Consider the following 20,471-nt stretch of genomic DNA (forward strand, 5'->3'; position numbering starts at 1 on the left):
AAATCTTTTTCTAAAACACTGCAAAAAACAAACGCCCGAATGAAAAATTATTTTCTTTTTTATATAAAGTTTAGTTCTTAGACTGAGCATGAAAAGCAAGCAACACTCTGACTATGGCATGGAAGAATGGGCTAGAAAATAGGAACAGGGGGTTAAGAAATAAAAGAAGTACTGGGAAACCTGAGGGATTTATTTACAGTGGCATGGAGGAAGCAGAAGTGGCAGAAAAGGCCCAGTTGGGAGGAGAGAAGGCTTGTGGGGGCCTGGCGACTGGTAGCTGCTTGCCCACCGGCAAGCAGTGCTGGGACCACTTCCCCTGAATTTCGCAAAGCTTTACTCCTCAAGGTCACCCCAACTGCTAAATCGTACAAGAATTACCTGTCTTTTTAAACAGCTAAGTGTTCAATCAGCGGCATCTATTATTATTACCACACGAAAACTAATCACTAACATAATTTGCATCACACATGATTATATCATTACATCCATCCTTAATTCAAGTCTCCTTAATGAAGAGAACTGGCCACAACGATTAAGTTGCCATTTTCTCTATTAGCTGATGTAAATAAAAGCAAAAGTATGTATCCAACAGATACTAAGTTTGATAAAGACCATTCTTCCCTATTCACCTCACCTTTGTTGCCTACAGTTAAGGGAGTCTATTTGGCAAACAACTTAGAGTGTGATCAGAAAGAAAGGAAACAGCATCACCTACTAAGTTCAGGTAATTGTACACCGGATTTCATCAGTATCAATAAAACTACTGAAGCCACTAAAATAAGAATTCTTTTGTCTTCGTAAAATTTTTCTGTACTTACCATTTTCTGCTGCCTGTTTAATTCCAGGTTCATCCTCCTGTGATTCTAGTGAAAGCCCAGTAATATCGAACCTGGAAAACAAGGCAAAATCTTAAAAGAGCTATTTGATTCTAAAAATATGTATTTATGGTAAGTACATTTCACTAAACTCATGGTAGTCTGGATTAAAAGGGCAAACCATGAACATGAAACTCAAATTAAAATGTCTACAGAGGCCAAAATAGAACTTAAATGTGTGAATCTGACATTCTACACGTTCCTTTCACCAACTAGATACAGATTCTAATGTTAAAAAATCACGCTGCCACATAATTCTAGAGTAAGAACATCTAAGAAAATACCTAATCCAGTCCTACACCCAAGCAGGAACTGCGATGCACACCCCGCTAAAAAGTCTGCAATGAGTTCCAGCCACTCCCTTCCCCTTCTGCTGCACCATAGGTCAGTCCAATGGGACAGAGCTACTTTACGCCATCACTCTCTCATGCACTACCTCATAGCTATTAAGCAGAGGGATTATACTGATCTCTAGCCACATGCTTCAAAACGTTTTCATCGTACATTGTAGGTACCTCAAACCAGACCCCAAAGGAAGCTTTCCTCTTCTCTGTCAGGCCCTTTCCATTTCCCTACCGGGTTATATCCTCTCATTGTGGTCTCTAGCTACGTTCGCTAGAAATTGTGGTTCTGGATGGGAGTTTTGCCAGAGAAGGAAGATGAAAGAACCAAAGGGCAAAATAGGCAGGAACCTGTGAAAACTGCCAAGAAATCCAGGGTAGACAGAAAGGAAGTGAAGGGGTGGGTAAGAAACGGGTGGCAACAAGTAGAGAGGACAAGAGGACAATAGACTGGAAGTAGCTTAGAGGAACGAAGAACTGACTCTACTTCCTGACTATAAAACATACAGGGAATGTGAAAATATCTTGAGAGTGCGGAAGAGGAAGTGGTCTCCTTAAAAACCTGTCAACTCTCCAGAAAAGCAAGAAGTTGGAAGGGTGTAAGGTTGTGGCTTAATCACAGTTATGCCACATGGGGTCACTCAAACCAACAAAGGTTTATCAGGCAGTAGGAGGTATTTTCTACACTGTTTCTATCTACCTATTCTCTCCCATTCCTCTACCTCTTGGCACAGCTCCTCAAGTTTACCCCTGAATCTAAATTACAAAACTTAAATAATTAAAGGTTAAACGTAAAGTTAATTATGTAACTCTGCAACTTAAAAATAGCTAATTAAAAACTGCTATATGCAAAAGCACTTCTAATAAAAAACAAAAAAACTAAGTGTAAATAAAAAGGTCTTACTGAATAATTCTTACTTACCAGGAAGGCATAGCCATGTTCATATTCAATGTTACAGGCATAACTGGTCTACATAGGAAAGAAAAAAAACGCAAAGTGAGAGTAATGTTAACAAGGCATAAAACCTGATACATTCCATCACTGAAGGATAGAGAATTACTTCAGGCTTCCACAAAATTGCATGCTACAATTTCAACACTGAGCTGTGTCACCGCATCCACATTGCATCATTTTCTCTACACATCCTCCAAATGTGTTCTGAAGACAGAGCAGCAGGTGCTCAGGACCACGCTTGGCAAATAAAAACATTTTCCTTTCTCAACACTCTTATTTAATACTTTCAAGCCAGACATTTTCTTACAAAAATGTGTAACCAAGACAGTTGGAAATGCATAAAATATAAGACTCTGGCTAAGTCTAAGGAAACGAGCAATTTACCACACAGATATGGTACATCAATTCCCATATGCTCAGATTATATTTTTGCTTATTTTCTAAGTTTCAGCTATGTAGTTGCTTAAGAGACCTCTAAATAAATATGGGAAATAGACGTTTTGTCAAAGTGTCCACTACACTCAGTTCAAGTCTTTGATGAACAATCTGTTGGATAACCTGAATGTAGCTAGATAAAAAAGGAAAGAAAAATAAATACACTATAACTACATCTCATCACTATCCTCCTGATTCATAAAACAAGTCTACCTTAGTTAGAGGTTACAGAATCTTATCACAATTTCTTTGAGAACATGAATTTCCCTAGGTTGGGAAATGGCCTTAAATCAAATTCAATCTTGGGGCCAATCACAACACATGAGAACATTCTAATTAATCAAGAATTGTCTCTGGGGCGCCTGGGTGGCTCAGTCGGTTAAGCGTCTGACTTCGGCTCAGGTCATGATCTCACGGTTCTTGAGTTCGAGCCCCGCTCTGTGCTGACAGCTCAGAGCCTGGAGCCTGTTTCGGATTCTGTGTCTCCCTCCCTCTCTGACCCTCCCCCGTTCATGCTCTGTCTCTCTCTGTCTCAAAAATAAATAAACACTAAAAAAAAAAAAAAAGAATTGTCTCTTACATGAGTCAGAATAGAGGACACAGTAACCCTGGCCAGAGTATTTGGTAGTCTACAGAGGTAAGATGAACCACCTATTTAAGGATAAAAAGGGGACAGAATGTATTCTTACCTACTCAGATATGTTTCCTCCTTCCATTTCTTCTTTCACATTTATCAGCTCTACTGCTACCACCACTTCTGAGGATGAACTAACCTACTAGCATGAACTCGAATCACAGTTGTCTTCTCCATGGCTACTGTTTCTCGGCAACATTCTGACCTAAAACGTTGCCAATCTCAGCAATTTTCTGTTTCCTGAAAACTTTATAGTTTCTTTTTGACATCCACAAACATTTCCAGAATTTAAAACCAAACCTATGAGACTTCAAAACCCGTGGTTTTTTTCCCCACGGTGTATCACGATGCCTTTAGCTGATAAACTTTAGGAGTGCTTCCAACATAGTAAAGACAAACTTGACAAGTAAATAAATCCCCTTGTGGATATCCTTAGATCTCAGATGTTTGTATATCTAAAGGAATTTTTCTGGTTCTCAGTTCAACTGACCTTCAAGAGAACATTATTTTAAATTTCCCAACATAACAGGAAAAAAATTCTATGTAGCCAAGTCACCAGTTTAGTTTTAAAGAATTTACTAATCTTTTTTTTTTTTTTTTAATTGTCTTTCTTCTTTTAACGTTTATTTATTTTTGAGAGAGAGAGAGACAATGAACAGGGGAGGGGCAGAGAGAGAGGGAGACACAGAATCTGAAACAGGCTCCAGGCTCTGAGCTGTCAGCACAGAGCCCGACGCGGGGCTCGAACTCACGGACTGTGAGATCATGACCTGAGCTGAAGTCGGACGCTTAACCGACCAAGCCACCCAGGCGCCCCCTAATCTTTACTTTTAAACCAAATATTTAAAAGGACAAAAACAAATTACATTTAAATGCTTTTCTAGAAAAGTAAAGCTATCACAGTGACTCCTCTCCGGATTCTGACTCACAAATGTAAAGATTAAAATACTTACGCATGCGGGCAGATATATTTGATATGTGAACTTCTGATACCCGCGAAGGCTTCTGCCCATCCATGCCTGGTAGGGAAATTATGTGAATAATGCCATTAGATACTGTTTTAAATCCCAATAAATTAGTAACGGAATAGTACTTTAAAAAACTTGCAAGGATAAACGTAGCTCTTTATAATACCATAAAAGTATGGGCCGTCAATGCTATTAAAACGCCACAACAACCCAAAGGCTACTAAGCTTTGTCTACAAATAAAGATGAGCTCTCCTGATTTCTGAAGAGCAGTGTGTTTTCTTTCACAGATTTCCACAGGGCTTTACTATTTACAAAATACAGGTATATTTATCTCTCTATAACCTCACAACAAAGTAGACAAGACAGATAATATAAATCATATTTTATATGATGGAAGAAACCTCAGAAGTAAATCAGTTGTCTAATATCTCTACATGCTTCTACTCTAATGAAAATAACTTTAATTAACATTCTTTCCTTGTGTGTATTATACGTGTTCAAAATGGAATACGAGAAAAACTAAAAAAAAATAAAACAGTAAATCACAATCCTTCTAGCTGCAAATAAGCAGTTAATCTTTTGGTGCACTTCCTTCGGATTTTTTTCACGCATAACACCTAAGCAACAGATACAGATTTTACAAAAATGGGATCATACTATACATACATACATACAGTACCTACTTGTTTACACTTGACATCGTAATTGATACTTCCTACATGTTACTTCTATTAAAGCACAAAGGAAAAGTAACCTAAGGGGCGCCTATTGGGCTCATTTGGTAGAGCATGGACTCTTGATCCCTAGGTCATGAGTTCAAGCCCCATGCTGGGCACAGAGCTTATTTAAAAAAAAAAAGAAATTAAAAAAATTTTTTAAAAAGTAACTTAGGACATTTTTTGTGTGAAATAGTCCAGATATAAATGTTAAATGCAGGGCACGTGGTTGGCTTAGGTGGTAGAGGATGCGACTCTTGTGTCAAGAGTTCAAGCCCCATGTTGGGTAAGGAGGCTACTTAAAATTAAAAAAACAATTTAAAATTAAATAAACAAATGCAAAAATGTTGAATGCTTTTGTATTAACTATTCTTCTATTTTAATACACCTCTCCCAAAAGTGTTAAAGGCATATAGAAAAATCAGTAACAACTGTAGTAATTTTTACACTTATATAACAACACTAAGTCAGGCACTATTCTAGAGTTGTAGGAGTGCTTGCATGTGTAAATGTGTGTTTAATTTTTTTCAAATCTTTATTTACTTTTGAGAGAGAGAGTGTGAGCAGGGGAGGAACAGAGAGAAAGGGAGACACAGAATCCAAAGCAGGCTCTAGGCTCTGAGCTGTCAGCACAGAGCCTGATGTGGGGCTTGAACCCACAAACTGCGCGATCATGACCTGAGCCGAAGTTGGACACTTAACTGACTGAGCCACCCAGGCGCCCCTAAATGTGTGTTTATATGTGAGTTCATGTGTGTGTGTACGTATATGAGACTTCACTCTGAAAACTACAAAAATGTTGAAAGAAATTAAAGATCTATGTAAATGGACATCTCATGTTCATGGACCAGAAAACTTAATATTCTTTAGGTGACAGTACACACAAACTGATCTACAGAGTCAATGCAATCTCTATCAGAATCATTGCTGGCTTTGCAGAAATTGACAAGCCAATTCCAAAATTCATTTGGACATGCAAGAGACCCAGAAGAGCCAAAACAATCTTAAAAATGAGTAAGGTTGGGGCACCGGGATGGCTCATCCGGTTAAGTATCTGACTTCATCTCAGGTCATATCTCACGGTTCATGGGTTCACACCCTGCATCAGCCTCTGTGCTGACAGCTCAGAGCCTGGAGCCTGCTTCGAATTCTGTGTCTCCCTCTCTCTCTGCTCCTCCCCGACTCGTGCTCTGTCTCTGTCTCTCTCTCAAAAATAAATAAACATTAAAAAAAAATTTAATGAGTGAGGTTGGAGGCCTCACACTTCTCAATTTCAAAAGACTTAAACCTAAGAGATAAAACTATAAAACTCCCAGAAGAAAATACATGGAAATCTTGTAACCTTAGATTGGGTAATGATTTCTTAGATACCAAAAGCACAAGCAACAACAAAATTTTCAAAAAAAATCATCAAAATTAAAAACCATTATGCTTCAAAGAACATTACAAAGAAAGTGAAAAGACAACCTAAGAATGGGAGAAATATTTGCAAAACATACATTCAGTAAGGGTCTAGGATCCATAATATATAAAGAACTCTTAAAAACCCACAAACAGAAAGACAACCTAAACATAAACAGGTAAAGGACCTGAAAAGACATTTTTCCAAAGATATACAAATGGCCAACATGGATAGGAAAAGATGCTCAGCATTATTAGTCATTAGGTACATGCAAATAAAATCACAATACCACTTCACACCCTCTAGGATGGCTATAATCAAAAGACAAGGGGTGCCTTGCTAGCCCAGTCGGCAGGGCATGCAAACTCTGACCTCAAGGTTGTAGTAAGTTTTGAGTCCCATGTTGGATGTACTTAAAAAAAAAAAAAAGACAGAAACGAGTGTTAATGAGGACGGGGAGAAATCAGAATTTTCATGTACTGCTGGTAACATGAAGTTACCATATGAACGAGCAATTCTACTCAAAGAAATATGATCAACAAGAAAAAGGAATGAAGTACTAACATATGCTACAACATGGATGAACCTTATAAACATTAGGTTAAGTAAAGGAAGCCGTTACAAAAGACCATGTTATATGATTCCATTTATACGAAATGTCCAGAATAGGTGAATCTATAGGTATAGAAAATGGTGGTTACCTAGGGCTGAGAATATAGGGGGGCAGGTTTCAGGGTGATAACGAGTATAGGGTTTCTTTTTGGAATAAAAATGGCTGCACAGTTTTGTGAATATATTAAAGGGTGAACTGCAGAATTCATCAAGTGGGTGAATTGTGCAGTATATCTCAAACTGTTGCCAAAAGAAATACATGACGCGAGCCCAGTCATGAGAAAACATTAAAACTAAGTTGAGGGTCATTCTACAGAATATACAAAGGTAAGGCTCTGTATTTTAAAAATATAAAGGCTATGAAAATGAACCTGGACCACTTTCTTACACCATACACAAAAATAAACTCAAAATGGATGAAAGGCCTCAGTGTAAGACAGGAAGCCATCAAAATCCTCAAGGAGAAAGCAGGCAAAAACCTCTTTGATCTTGGTCGCAGCAACTTCTTACTAAACACATCTCCAGAGGCAAAGGAAACAAAAGCAAAAATGAACTATTGGGACCTCATCAAAATAAAAAGCTTCTGCACAGCGAAGGAAACAATCGGCAAAACTAAAAGGCAACCGATGGGAGAAGATATTTGCAAATGGCATATCAGATAAAGAGTTAGTATCCAAAATCCATAAAGAACTTGTCAAACTCAACACCCAAAAAACAAATAATCCAGTGAAGAAATAGGCAAAAGACATGAACAGACACTTCTCCAAAGAAGACATCCAGATGGCCAACCGACACATGAAAAAATGCTCAACATCACACGTCATTAGGGAAATACAAATCGAAACCACAATCAGACACCACCTCACACCTGTCAGAATGGCTCACATTAACAACTCAGGCAACAACAGATGTTGGCAAAGATGCGGAGAAAGAGGATCTCTTTTGCATTGTTGGTGGCAATGCAAGCTAGTGCAGCCACTCTGGAAACCAGTATGGAGGTTCCTCAAACAACTAAAAATACAACTACCCCATGACCCAGCAATTGCACTACTAGGTATTTATCCAAGGGATACAGGTGTGCTGTTTCGAAGGGGCACATACACCCCCATGTTTATAGCAGCACTATCAACAACAGCCGAAGTATGGAAAGAGCCCAAATGCCCACTGATGAATGAATGGATAAAGAAGAGGTGGTATATATGCACAACGGAGTATTACTCGGCAATCAAAAAGAATGAAATCTTGCCATTTGCAACTACGTGGATGGAACTGGAGGGTATTATGCCAAGTGAAATTAGTCAGAGAAAGACAAAGATCATACGGCTTCACTCATATGAGGACTTTAAGACACAGAACAGATGAACACAAGGGAAAGGAAGCAAAAATAATATAAAAACAGGGAGGGGGGAAACATAAGAGATTCGTAAACATGGAGAACAAACAGAGGGTTTCTGGAGAGGTTGTGGGAGGGGAGATGGGCTAAATGGGTAAGGAGCATTAAGGAATCTACCCCTGAAATCACTGTTGCACTATATGCTAACTAACTGGGAGGTAAATTAAAAAAATTAAAAAAATATATATATACATCTATATATAAAGGAAATGAGAGATAGACTAATAAACTGTTTCATAACAGACATGATAGCTAAAAGTAACACAAATTACTGGAAAGGATCTTAGACCAGGAAGGAAACACATAGTTGGGAAAGTTGGCAAAACCTGAATGGATTAGGGGATGCCTGGATGGCTCAGTTGGTTGTGCATCGGACTTGGGCTCAGGTCATGATCTCACGGTCCATGAGCTTAAGCCCTGCATCAGGCTCTGTGCTGACAGCTAAGAGCCTGGAGCCTGCTTCAGATTCTCTCTCTCTGTCTCTCCCCGCCCCCCTGGGATTCTCTCTCTCTCTCTGTCCCTCAGTTGGGCCATGTATCTCTCTCTCCCTCAAAAAAAAAAAAAAAAAAAAAAAAAAGACTTCTGATTACTAGATAATGAGCATATACATATGGAGACAGAGAAAGAGCTTGAATGCATGCACAGTTGCACAATGTAGTAAAAGACTAACAATGGGGGAAGCTTGGCAACAAAGATAGGGAATGATTAGCACAAGTGACCAAAGACAGAAAAAGATAAACTAGAATTCATCAGGATTAAAACTGTTGTGCTTTAACGTACACTATCAAGAAAGTGAAAAGATAACCCTTAGATTGGGGGATAATATTTGAAAATCACATATATGAGGTTTCCAGTATCTAAAATATATTTTTATTTTTATTTTTTAAGTTTATTTATTATTTTTAGTAATCTCTACACTCAATGTGCGGCTGGAACTCACGACCCTGAGATCAAGAATCACATGGTCTTCCAACTAAGCCAGCCAGGCTCTCCTAGAATATATTTTTATTTTTTAATTATTATTATTTTCAGTTTTGAGAGAGAGAGAGAGAGTACAAGTGAGTGTGGGGAAGGGGCAGAGAGAAAGGGGGAAAGAGGATTCCAAGCAGGCTCTGAGCTGACAGCAGTGAGCCCAATGGAGGGCTTGAACTCACAAACTGCAAGATTATGCCTGAGCCGAAGTTGGACACTTAACTGACTGAGCTGCACAGGAGACGCTAGCATATATTTTTAAAGTCTTAAAAATCAACAAGAAAAAAGACAACTTGGTTTTAAAAATGGGCAAAGGGCTTGCACGGATATTTCCCTAATGAAGATATATAAATGGCCAAATAAACACATGAAAAGATGATCAACTTCATCAGTCACTAGGAAATGCAATTAAAAACCCAAACACTTCACACTCGATAGGATGGCTATAATCCAAAAGAAAGAGAATAACAAATACTGGTGAGAATGTGGAAAAATCAGAACCTTCTTACACTGTTAGAACAGGAAAATGGTACAGCCACTATGGACAACAAACGGTCTGGGAGCTCCTCAAAGGGTTAAACAGTTACCACTGACTCAGCAACTGTTCAAGTGAACGGAAAACCTATATTCATGTAAAATCTTGCACACGGATGTTCTGAGTAGCACTAATCATAACAGCCAAGAGGACGAAACAATTCAAATGTTCATCAACTGATAAATTTAAAAACTATGGTATATTCATAAGATCAATACATGGCTATCACTCCATGGAATATTATTTGAGAATAAAAGGAATAAAGTACTGATACATGTCACAACATGAATGAACCTGAAAAACATGCTATGTGAAAGAATGCATACCAAAAAGGTCAAATATTATCCAATTCCATTTATATGAGATATCCAGAAGAGGTAAATCCATAGGAACCACAAGGAGATTAGTGGTTGCCAGGGAAAGGAATAAAGAATATCTGCAAACAGGTGTGCCATTTCTTTGGGGGATGTTGAAAATATCCTGCAATTAACACCTTAGTGATGGTTCCACAACTTTGTAAATATACTAAAAACTATGGAATTGTACACTTTAAAAGAGTTGCTTTTATGATATGGAAATCATATTTCAATAAATAACATTAACAACTGAAGAAGTTTTTAAAAAGGGGCAGGCCAGAACTGAACTGTGGCCCACTGTTTGCCAACCACTCTTCTACACAAGAAATACTAAGAACTCTTACGAGAAAAAGAACAGAAATCTTGAGTTCTAGTCCCAACTCTGCCTCTATGTACAAGTGTGGATACAGACAGCTCAGACTAGTGGCTTTCAAAGTGTTCTCTCCAGATCAGTAATAATATCTGGGAACTTGTCAGAAATGCAAATTGCTGGGCCCCATCCCAGACCCAGTGAATCAGAAACTCTGGTGGTGGGGACCACATTGAGCCTTCCAGGTGATTTTTATGCATATTAAAGTATGAGAATCAATGCTTTTCCAGTCCTTAGTTTTCCCATCCATAATCTCCCCATCGCTTATAAAAAATCTTCTTTGAATGTTTATTTTTATTATTTTTCTTTAAAAAAATTTTTTTTTTTAATTTACCGTTTATTTATTTTGAGAGAGAGAGAGAAAGAGAGAGTAACGAGAAGGGGAGGACTAGAGAGAGAGAGAGAGAGAGAGAGAGAGACAGAGAATCTGAAGCAGGCTCCAGGCCCTGAGCTGTTAGCACAGAGCCAGACACAGGGCTCAAACTCATGAGCTGTGAGATCATGACGTGAGCCGAAGTCAGACGCTCAACCGACTGAGCCACCCAGGTACCCCTAAAGATCTTTGACTGTAACTGAATTATACAAAAGTATGGCCAACTTGTTTCCAGTCCTTTTGTTAATTTTCAAAGTCAGTGGAAACCTCAAGATTCAAGAAGTTGACACAAAGCTTCAGTTAAATGAACAATCTACTGTTCAGAAACCTACATCAATCAGAATATATTTCACTTATTTGAAACAGAAAAAGAAAACAAAACATGCACACACACATATACATACAAAGGTTTTCTGAGTCCAAAAAAAATTTCCAGGCATATCCCAAGAAATATCACAAATTCACACTATTTTATTTCTCAATTGTACTTTTAGAAAAGACTACAACAAAGTAACTAAAGTCTATTTCCATTATGCTCACTACTCCCTAGTAACATGGTGTGGAACTAAAAACAAAGATTCCAGGTTTGTACAAGAAGCACTACTTATTACCATCCCTGTCCCAGTAGCACATCACAGTTACAGAATCTCTCCTATCTGTCCTAATGAGTCTTACCAACTATCTGGCTAAGAGCAAAATGACCCAAGGTGGGTCAGATTCGTTTTTTTTTTTTTTTTATGTCTACTTATTTTTGAGAGATACAGCATGAGTGGGGGATGGGGAGAGAGTAGGGAGACACAGAATCTGTAGCAGGCTCCAGGCTCTGAGCTGTCAGCACAGACCCCGATGCGGGGCTTGAACCCACAAGATATGAGATCATGACCTGAGCCGAAGTCAGACGCTCAACCAACTGAGCCACCCAAGCGCCCCAAGATTAGGTCAGATTTTTTTTTTTTTTTTTTTTTTTAGTTTTTTAAAATGTTTGTTTCTATTTGAGAGAGAGACAAAGACAGAGAGACAGAGCTCGAGCCAGGGAGGGGCAGAGAGAGAGAGGGAGTCAGAACCTGAAGCAGGCTCCAGGCTCCAAGCTGTTAGCACAGAGCCCAACGCAGGGCTCGAACTCATGAGCCATGAGATCATGACCTGAACCAAAGTCAGACGCTTAACTGACCGAGCTACCAGGTGCCCCAAGACGGGGTCAGATTCTTAACTGAACACCAGAATTAGGGTTGATATAAAGTCAGAGCTGGGGTGGTCCATTTTGATCAGAAAAATGTGTCAGCTGAGGAAATTGTGCAAATACACAGAAAGAAGCAAAAGTGAGAGAGCACAAGGGGATGAAAAGCAGAGAGATGAAAGGTACTTTGGTGCATGCAGCTGACTGAATAGCAGCCACCAAAATTCATGTTCACCTGGAACATCAGAGTGTGACCTTATTTGGAAATAGGCTCTTTGCAGATGTCATCTGTTAAGGATCAAGATGGGATTTATTAGGATTAGGGTGGGCCCTAAATCTAGCAACTGGTGTCCTTATTAGAAATGAGAAAAAAAAAAAAAATGAGGAAAGTACACAGATTAACAGCAAAATGGTCATGTGAGGAGGGAGGCAGAGACTGGAAGTAACCGTCACAAGCCAAGGAACCGTCACAACCTGGAAGAGGCACAGGGTTCTCCCCAACAGCTTTTGCAGGGAGCATTTGTAGTCCTTTTGACACCCTGACACTGGACTCCTAACTTCTTTTCTGTGGCTTTAAGCCATCTAGTTTGTAGTGTTTTACTATGGCAGCCCTAGGAAACTTAATATACTTGGTGACTAATTCCCATCATAGGTCTTGCGCCTTAATTCCTCATTCATTCATCTACTCAACACTTAGTTCTTCTACTTATCCAGCAGCGTCCAGGCCCTGAGGATGCAGTATTAAGTTAAATAGAAAACACCTGTGTTCTCAGGTGACTTTTATGGTATGGTAAGCATTAAGTTAAATACAAAAAACCTGTGTTCTCAGGTGACTTTTATTTCAATGAAATTAAAACAAATCTTTGCCTTCTTGGAGCTTATATGCTAATGAGCTATCTTGTATCCTTCCATAAATTTTGTATAAACTAGTTGAACAGTTTTCCTTGTAACTAAATGATCCCCAAATCCCACTCTATAATTCTCTTAGTTCTTGATTACAGAAAGACCTGCAAATGAACGGTCACAAAATATACCCACGTTGCCAATTCAATATTATTTTTGATCTTACTTGATCTCTCAGTTAAGACTTAATCTACTTAAACATTTGTCTTTGAAACTTTATTTTTGTCTTTTTAATGTTTATTTATTTTTAGAGAGAGAGAGAGAGAGCGCACGTGCAAGCAGGGGAGGGGCAGAGAGAGAGAGGGAGAGAGAGAGAATCCCAAGTAGGCTCCGCACTACCAGTGCAGAGCCCGATGCAGGGTTTGATCTCCCGAATCATGAGATCCTGACCCGAGCCGAAATCGAGTCAGCTGCTTAATCGACTGAGCTTCTCAGGCGCCCCTGTCTTTTTTTTTTTTTCTTTTGAAACTTTCTTTTCTAAGCTTTAAAATCTCCACAGCCTAGAAAATTCTCATGTAGATGGGTAATACAGACCAGTAACTCCTGGAACATATGGAGGGAAGTTTACATGAAGAGGGCCAAGTTTTCCACCTGGCCTTTTCTCCTTCCCTGCTCCCCTTAACTGGAACTGAGCTTTCAAGTGTCACATTCAGCTGTGTGGGGGCGAGGAGGGCGGTCAGGTGTGGAGGTGGTTCCCATGTATGAAGCAAAGCTGGGGGCGGGGGCACCTGGAGGGGTGATGAGGCAATGCCAAAATGCACTACTGGCCAAAATTGCAGAACAGAAGCCAGGTTTCTTATGGAGTTACAAATACGGAAAGAGGGAAGGCTAGCATAATCCCAGTGATGCTGACTGGAACTGGAGGAAATCAGTATAAAGCCCCAAATTTTAATATATGTAAATTTCAAAACTGATATAGATGTGTGTCCACACACCTATGTTATGTAGCTACACTTCCAGTTTTGTCTACGGAAAGGATCTAGAAGTAACGATTCCTTCAACAAGCACATCCGGCACTCAGATCTAGGTTCCTAAATAATACTCTATGAAAAGGAACCAGAGCTCTTGAAAAAAATGGCTGAGTCCCAGGACTGAAGTAGGAAAAATATAAGATGATCCTGGAACAGATCTTGCTGTATCAGAAAGCAGGGAAGTGCTCAAGGAATGATGGAGACATGTCCCATAAGAGCAGCTTGAAGGGGCTCCCGCTAGCCAACTACAAGACGATTTGACCTCAAAAATACGATAGATTTAAGTTTGTAACCCTCAGAGTAAAACAGCAATCCAAGAGTCTGTCCTGATTTGACACTTTAAAATGAATAAATGAATACATAATAAGTAAGGGAGAAGGGAGAGTTGCCAATGAATAAATCTAGAATGAAGGATTTTTTGAAAAGATCATCATTTGGAACTTTCACAATAATAGGTATGGACAAGAATCATTAATGGACACTAAATCCATAGGGGAAAATTTGGCGAGAAACATGTTTTCATAATATCGAAGCATCTCCCTGTGGGGAAATAGGTTCTACTTACATAAATGGGTTAGAAAAAAGCTTAGAGTGGAAAGCCGCCACCATGGGGGAGAAAGCACCCGAGGATAGCTAGCAGGACATTATAATGGGATCAGCAGTAGCTTATTATATCACCTGCAGGAAACTACTGTCCATCTGACGCCAATATACTACTGTTCTTTGATTACAAACTCCACTTGCCCTCCAGACCCTTTGCTTCTTCCACACAAGTTAATGATTACTGTCTGACTATTTTCTCCACGTTCACGTGTGTAAGATCTTGTTTTCTTCACATTCACCACGTGAGTAATATCTTATGAGCTCAATAAATCCGGAGACAAAACCCCTGTTCAGGGCTCTTCTCTCCTCCCGAACACTAGCCTTTCAATTCTGCATCTGCTCTCTTGCCGGACAAGAAAGAACTCCAGACTCATAGTCTGCTACATCTCCCCACAAAATATTCTTAAGTAAACACACTTATTAATTTTACTGTGGAGAAATGGAGCAAACACTGTCTTAACCAGGTGAGAAAATGTAGCATCACCAGTGAACAAAAACCAACACAGTATGTGTCTGATACAATCCATAGAGAGGAACACAGCAACACCTGTGTTATTTTTGTCAAAAAAGGCTTAAGTCAGAAGGAGACATTACATAAACCCAAACTGAGGACAGTCCACAAAGTCATTGGCCCGTATTCTCAAAAAGTGTCAAGTCATGAAAGACAAGGAAAGACTGCTCTAGACTGAAGGAGACTAAGGGCACATGATAACGCAACATGGGATCCTGAATCGGATCCTGGGCCCGTAAGAGACATGATTGGGTCAAATCAAGAAAATGTGATGACAAAAGCAAGGTATTTGATGATCAATGTTAACTTCCTGATTGATGGTTAACTGTGGTGATGTGGGAATGTTCCTGTACTTACAAGACACACACTGAAATTTTATAGAGTAATGAGGCAATACTTCTTCAGTATGTCCCAATTGTTCCAGAGATGTTAACAACTGGGTAATCTGAGAGGAAGAGCATCAGGAGCTCTAAATACTACTTCTGTTAAACATTTATGTAAATTTACAGTTGTTTTCAAAGAGCTAAAAATTTTAAAACACAGTAACAATGATGAAATGCCGTTCCCTAAATTTATAGTCCATACAAAAAAATGGGTAGGGGCAAAGTAATAAACATAAAGAGTGACAGACTTAGAAAATCGTTATCATATTAACAACTGAGTCAAGCAAGAATCATCAATGGATGCTAAAAACACTGGGTGAAAGCTTAACGTACAATTTGCAAAGTCTCAAAGTATCTCCCTACAAGTTGCTTTTTAAACTACAAAGGGACAATAACTGCAGTAGAGAAACCCGGAAAATGCCATCTTGCTCAAGTGATCCAAGTAAACAACAAGGGGACAAATGCTATCATTTGCATGCTGACATGATGCAATGAACAGGATGTATCACCAGGTAAAGTGTGAATAACTCTTGTATTAGACAATGATATTAAGTGTTCAATTTCCCAAACGTGATGAACTGTTCTGGGGTAACGTAAAAACTCTCCTTGTTCTTAGGAAATACATGCTAAAGGGTTTGGAAATAAAGAATCAGGATAACTGCAATTTACCCTCAGGGGGTTCAGCAAACATAGTAACCTATTCAATAGACAGAGATTAGGGGCGCCTGGGTGGCTCAGTCGGTTGGGCGGCTGACTTTGGCTCAGGTCATGATCTTGCGGTCCGTGAGTTCTAGCCCCGCGTCCGGCTCTATGCTGACAGCTCAGAGCCTGGAGCCTGCTTCATATTCTGTGTCTCCCTCTCTCTGACCCTCCCCTGTTCATGCTCTGTCTCTCCCTGTCTCAAAAATAAATAAACATTAAAAAAAATTAAAAAAAAAAAAAAAAAATAGACAGAGATTAGTGAATCTGGGTAAAAGGTATTGAGCAATCTCTATTCTTGCAACTCTTCCACAGATTTGAGAATACTTCAAAATGCAACATTTTTTAAATTGCTATCAAAAATAAGTACTTCTGGGTTTTTGGATTGCAACTAATTTTCATTCTCCTCTCATATTTACAGTTTGAATTTGTTTACAATACTAATATAACATTTTCATAATCCTAACAGCTACTCTTATTTTAGAAGGAAATCTGTGATCTCACACCATACAGTATAGTCTAAAACATATTTCTTTGAATACTAGTTTCACAGTTTATTATACATGTTATTAGCAACATTTTACTATAGGTGTTTCTTTACAGCAGAACTTTTCAGAATTTTAAACATGCTAGTGCATATGCTATAAAATTTTTCAAGAGGACAATATGCCACTTCGTATTTCCTGGACAGTAAGACATAATCTAAATAAGAGACACCACTGAAAAAAACAGCTTTTTAAGGGGAAAAAAAAAATCACCACCACAATAAACACACGTGTAGTAAAATGAGCACCAATCTCAGAAACAAAAATGTGGGGGAAATTATATATTAGAATTGTCAAAATATAGAATTACATGGGTCTTCCAATCATATTTGGTCACCATTTTTTTCACGAGGAATCTAAAAGACACAGACCTGGAGACCTATGTTACCAGACAGTATACCTTGGCTGGTTCTACAAAAGTCTTAACCAAAAAGAAAAAAAAAAAAGGCAAAACCTGCCCAATTTTATAGCAACGAACAAAATCACTTAATCCCCATCATCCGCCAATTTAGCCCATATTTTAAACATTAAATTGCCACTTGTCAGATTGATTGCTTCTGAATTTCACCATGTATTCATGGGACCAATTTAGAGTCAGCTTTTATCTCATGAAGTATTTTTAGAATTGGAGACCTTTAATTTTTTACATAAATTCTTGGTCAAGATGCCTGGATGCTCTTGGTAATTTTAATCTCACATTTCCTTCATCATTTTCAGTCTAACTTCAGCTCATGGATGGAATCTGGCTAAATTGGGGTCTACAGAGAATCTTCCTACACTGAAGCTTTTTCTTCTCTTGGACTGATTCTTTAGGCCTGGGTCTCCTTAAAGAGAAAGTTACAGGGTAGCAAGTTCCTCCTTGACTTGTCAGGGATTGGTTGTAAAAGAGCTGTGAGACTCTCTTCAGTTAAATAATAGTTAAAAAAAAAAAAAAAAAGTCTGTCATTTTCACAAGACAACGTGATTGTCAAACGTGCAGAAAGAGTCCTGCAACCTGTTCCCCAGCTCCATACAAGGTATGTGTCATGCACCTCTACTTAGTAGACATAAAAGAATATTAGGAGTCACTTTTAACAATTCATCTAGCCCAACACCTCCTTCTTGGAAAGAACATTTAATGGTTTTTGGCTACTTTATCCAAAATTTATCTATCTTCAGTTTTCCTCCAGTTCTGTAATTTTGCCCAAGTTTCAAATTGGTAATCACTGGTTTATCGCTCCATACCCAATGTGGGGCTTGAACTCACCACTCTTGAGACCGAGAGAGAGCCACAGGCTCTACTGACTGAGCCAGACACGTGCCCCTGATAATCACTGCTTTACATTAAAAACAAAAACCTCTCAGGGCACCTCGCTGATGCAGTCGTCCAACTTCAGCTCAGGTCATGATCTCCCAGTTCATGAGCTCGAGCCCTGCGTCGGGCTCTGTGCTGACAGCTCAGAGCCTGGAGCCTGCTTCAGATTCTGTGTCTCCCTCTCTCTCTGCCTCTCCCCCGCTCGCACTCTCTCTCTCTCTGTCGCAAAAATAAAACAAAACGGTAAAAAAAAACAAAAAAACAAAAACCTTTCCAAAACACACACCTCTCAAAACAGAAAAAGCCTAAGGGAAAGATAAATCATGTGACTAAAGTTAGCACGACAAAATGTGGCTCATCAGCCTCCAAATAAATCTTTGAGTGGTCTCCCCTGCACTTCAACTGATTTCTTCTTTTAAGGGACTATCTAAGCTCTCAATCAGAACACCGTAGACCTCACGTTGCTATTACGTGTCTTACCAAAACCAACTACTTCTCAGCCCGTCCTGCAATTTTAACTCCTGGAGAAAGTTCTCAATTGCACACTGTCTCTACAAACATTCCGCCTATCTCTTGCATCCAATACCCCCAGCAACTCGGGAGAAGAGTTTGCAACTTTAAGATGTTCCGGAAACAGGAGACGAAACATGACAAATTTAAGATGATGAGAGAAAAATTCAAAAATGAAAAGGCTGTATCTTATTCCTGGGCTGTAAGAAGTAGGACTAACAGCAATCTTCTTTTCATACAATCCCCGAGGCCTTAAACAAACCTTTGATGGTGTTAAGTAGGGTTGCATAACCCCATTTCATTACTCTTACTACCAGCAGTACCTACCCTGTATCTCCCAAGCCGTGAAGGAAAATCACCTAAAAGAGAAGAGGGAAAATTAATAAGCAATGCCTAAACAAACCCACAGAGAAGCGTTAGACACTGAGGCCTCGGTTACGGTGGATGATGCCGCAATTACAGAGCACTGCCTTCAGCAAGTTCATCAATCTCTACAGACCTCTTAAGTGACGAAAATCTTTAACTTGTCTCCCCGAGTTCCTAAGATAATCAAGGTGGCGTTTTAGCACTTAAAAGAGGTCCCAAGTAGACATTCCTAGGTGCAAATGTCGACCCATGTTAAGAAAAAGACTTTGTCTCTTTCCAATCAAACCATGCAAGCTTCGCATAGGGTGCCGAATTTTTCCATCGCAAAAAGGAACTTCCGGGCGGGGATAAAAAGTTTGAGATCCTCATACCCAAGTTTCCTAAAAAAAAAACAAAACAACCCAAAAACCAAAAACCAAAACAAAACCAAAAAACAGCACCTCTGGTTTTGGGAGACACGAAATCTTCAAACTTCTTTAATTTAGAACAAGAGTGCGAGGTAAGAAAATAAAGCATTCCCTCATCACAAATGAGACAGAAGCATGTTAGAAAGCCACCTCGTGTTAAGGCGCTTGTCCGCTAACGCCACTGTCCCCAAGCTGGGACGGGGGGGCGGCGGGGGGCGGCGGGGAGGGTTCCGGGGGTCCGGCGGGCCGCACTCGCTCCGCAATGCGGAGGACTCGGGTTCGGGGGCCGTTGAGCGGGAGGGAGGCGAATCCTCCGGGCCGGCCGCGACCCCGGCGCGCTCCGCACGCGCCCTCCGCCCGCGCCGAGCCGCTCTTCCCCACCCCCCCCCAACGAGGGGCAGGGCGGAGCGCGCCCACCCACCGGTCGCCCACCGGCCTGCGACGCCGGCCCCGCGCGAGAGGCGGCAGCCGGCGGCGGGCCGAGCGGGCCCCTCCGAACCCTGGCCGCCGCCACTCACCGCAGCGGTGGCTTTCCGGGCGGCGGGCACGATGGCGGGAAGCGGGGCAGACATGTTATTGCCGCACATACACCGGCTCGACTGACGGCGCGCGTCGGCGGCGGAACGGAGAGCGGGCGCCCGGCCCCGGCCCAAGGGCGTGCGAGCGGCGAGTCCCGGCCCGCCCCTCCGGGCGCGCGCTCAGGCGCGTGCGCGCCAACGAGGCGCCCGGCCGCCCTGCGCCGGCTCCGCGCGCGCCCGCGCTGCGAGACGCCGGTCGGCCCGCCCCTCCCCCGCCGCCCGCTCGGCCGGCGGGTCACAATGCCCGGCTTCTCCGTGCGCCCGATTGGCTGCGACCGAAGCGGACCTTCTGGTGCCCCGCGGCCCGCGAGCGCGCGGTGCGGGTGGCCACGCGGCGCTCCTGCCCGTGGGGCGTCCCGGGCAACCCCGGGGAACGCTCGGAGGCCCAGGCCAGCCGCGTGGTCCCCGGAGCCCAGCTTTATCCTCCGCTCCTGGGGCCCCGTGATGAAAATAATTATCCCCGAAGCCAGTCGTCGTACCCAGTCGCGGATATTCCTTTGTCTCCCGAAGCCAGGGCTGTACTCAGTTCGTAAGAGTCAAGAAGGACTGGACTGGGAGAGGCCGGTGGAGCCTGTGCCGTATTTCC

At 40.9% G+C, this 20,471-nt stretch overlaps 1 protein-coding gene across 3 annotated transcripts in view; it reads right to left on the minus strand.

Annotated features, from left to right (window-relative positions):
- Positions 1-20,040, minus strand: part of LYPLA1 (lysophospholipase 1) — a 29,391-nt gene extending 9,351 nt beyond the window's left edge. Inside the window, exons 1-5 of one of the 3 annotated variants that reach the window (XM_042923703.1) lie at positions 19,826-20,040; positions 18,862-18,893; positions 4,194-4,259; positions 2,139-2,186; positions 819-889 (exon numbers count right to left, since the gene is read on the minus strand). In XM_042923703.1, the coding sequence (XP_042779637.1) occupies positions 819-889; positions 2,139-2,186; positions 4,194-4,259; positions 18,862-18,893; positions 19,826-19,894 (286 nt within the window). In that variant the 5' untranslated portion in view covers positions 19,895-20,040. Of the gene's footprint in view, positions 1-818; positions 890-2,138; positions 2,187-3,295; positions 3,396-4,193; positions 4,260-18,861; positions 18,894-19,340; positions 19,443-19,825 lie in introns of those variants that run through there. The other 2 variants (XM_042923704.1, XM_042923705.1) reach the window with 2 other exon arrangements.
- Between the last annotated feature and the right edge of the window lie 431 nt (positions 20,041-20,471).

The sequence above is a fragment of the Panthera leo genome, chromosome F2 (assembly GCF_018350215.1).
Source record: "Panthera leo isolate Ple1 chromosome F2, P.leo_Ple1_pat1.1, whole genome shotgun sequence".
Lineage (NCBI taxonomy): Eukaryota > Metazoa > Chordata > Mammalia > Carnivora > Felidae > Panthera > Panthera leo.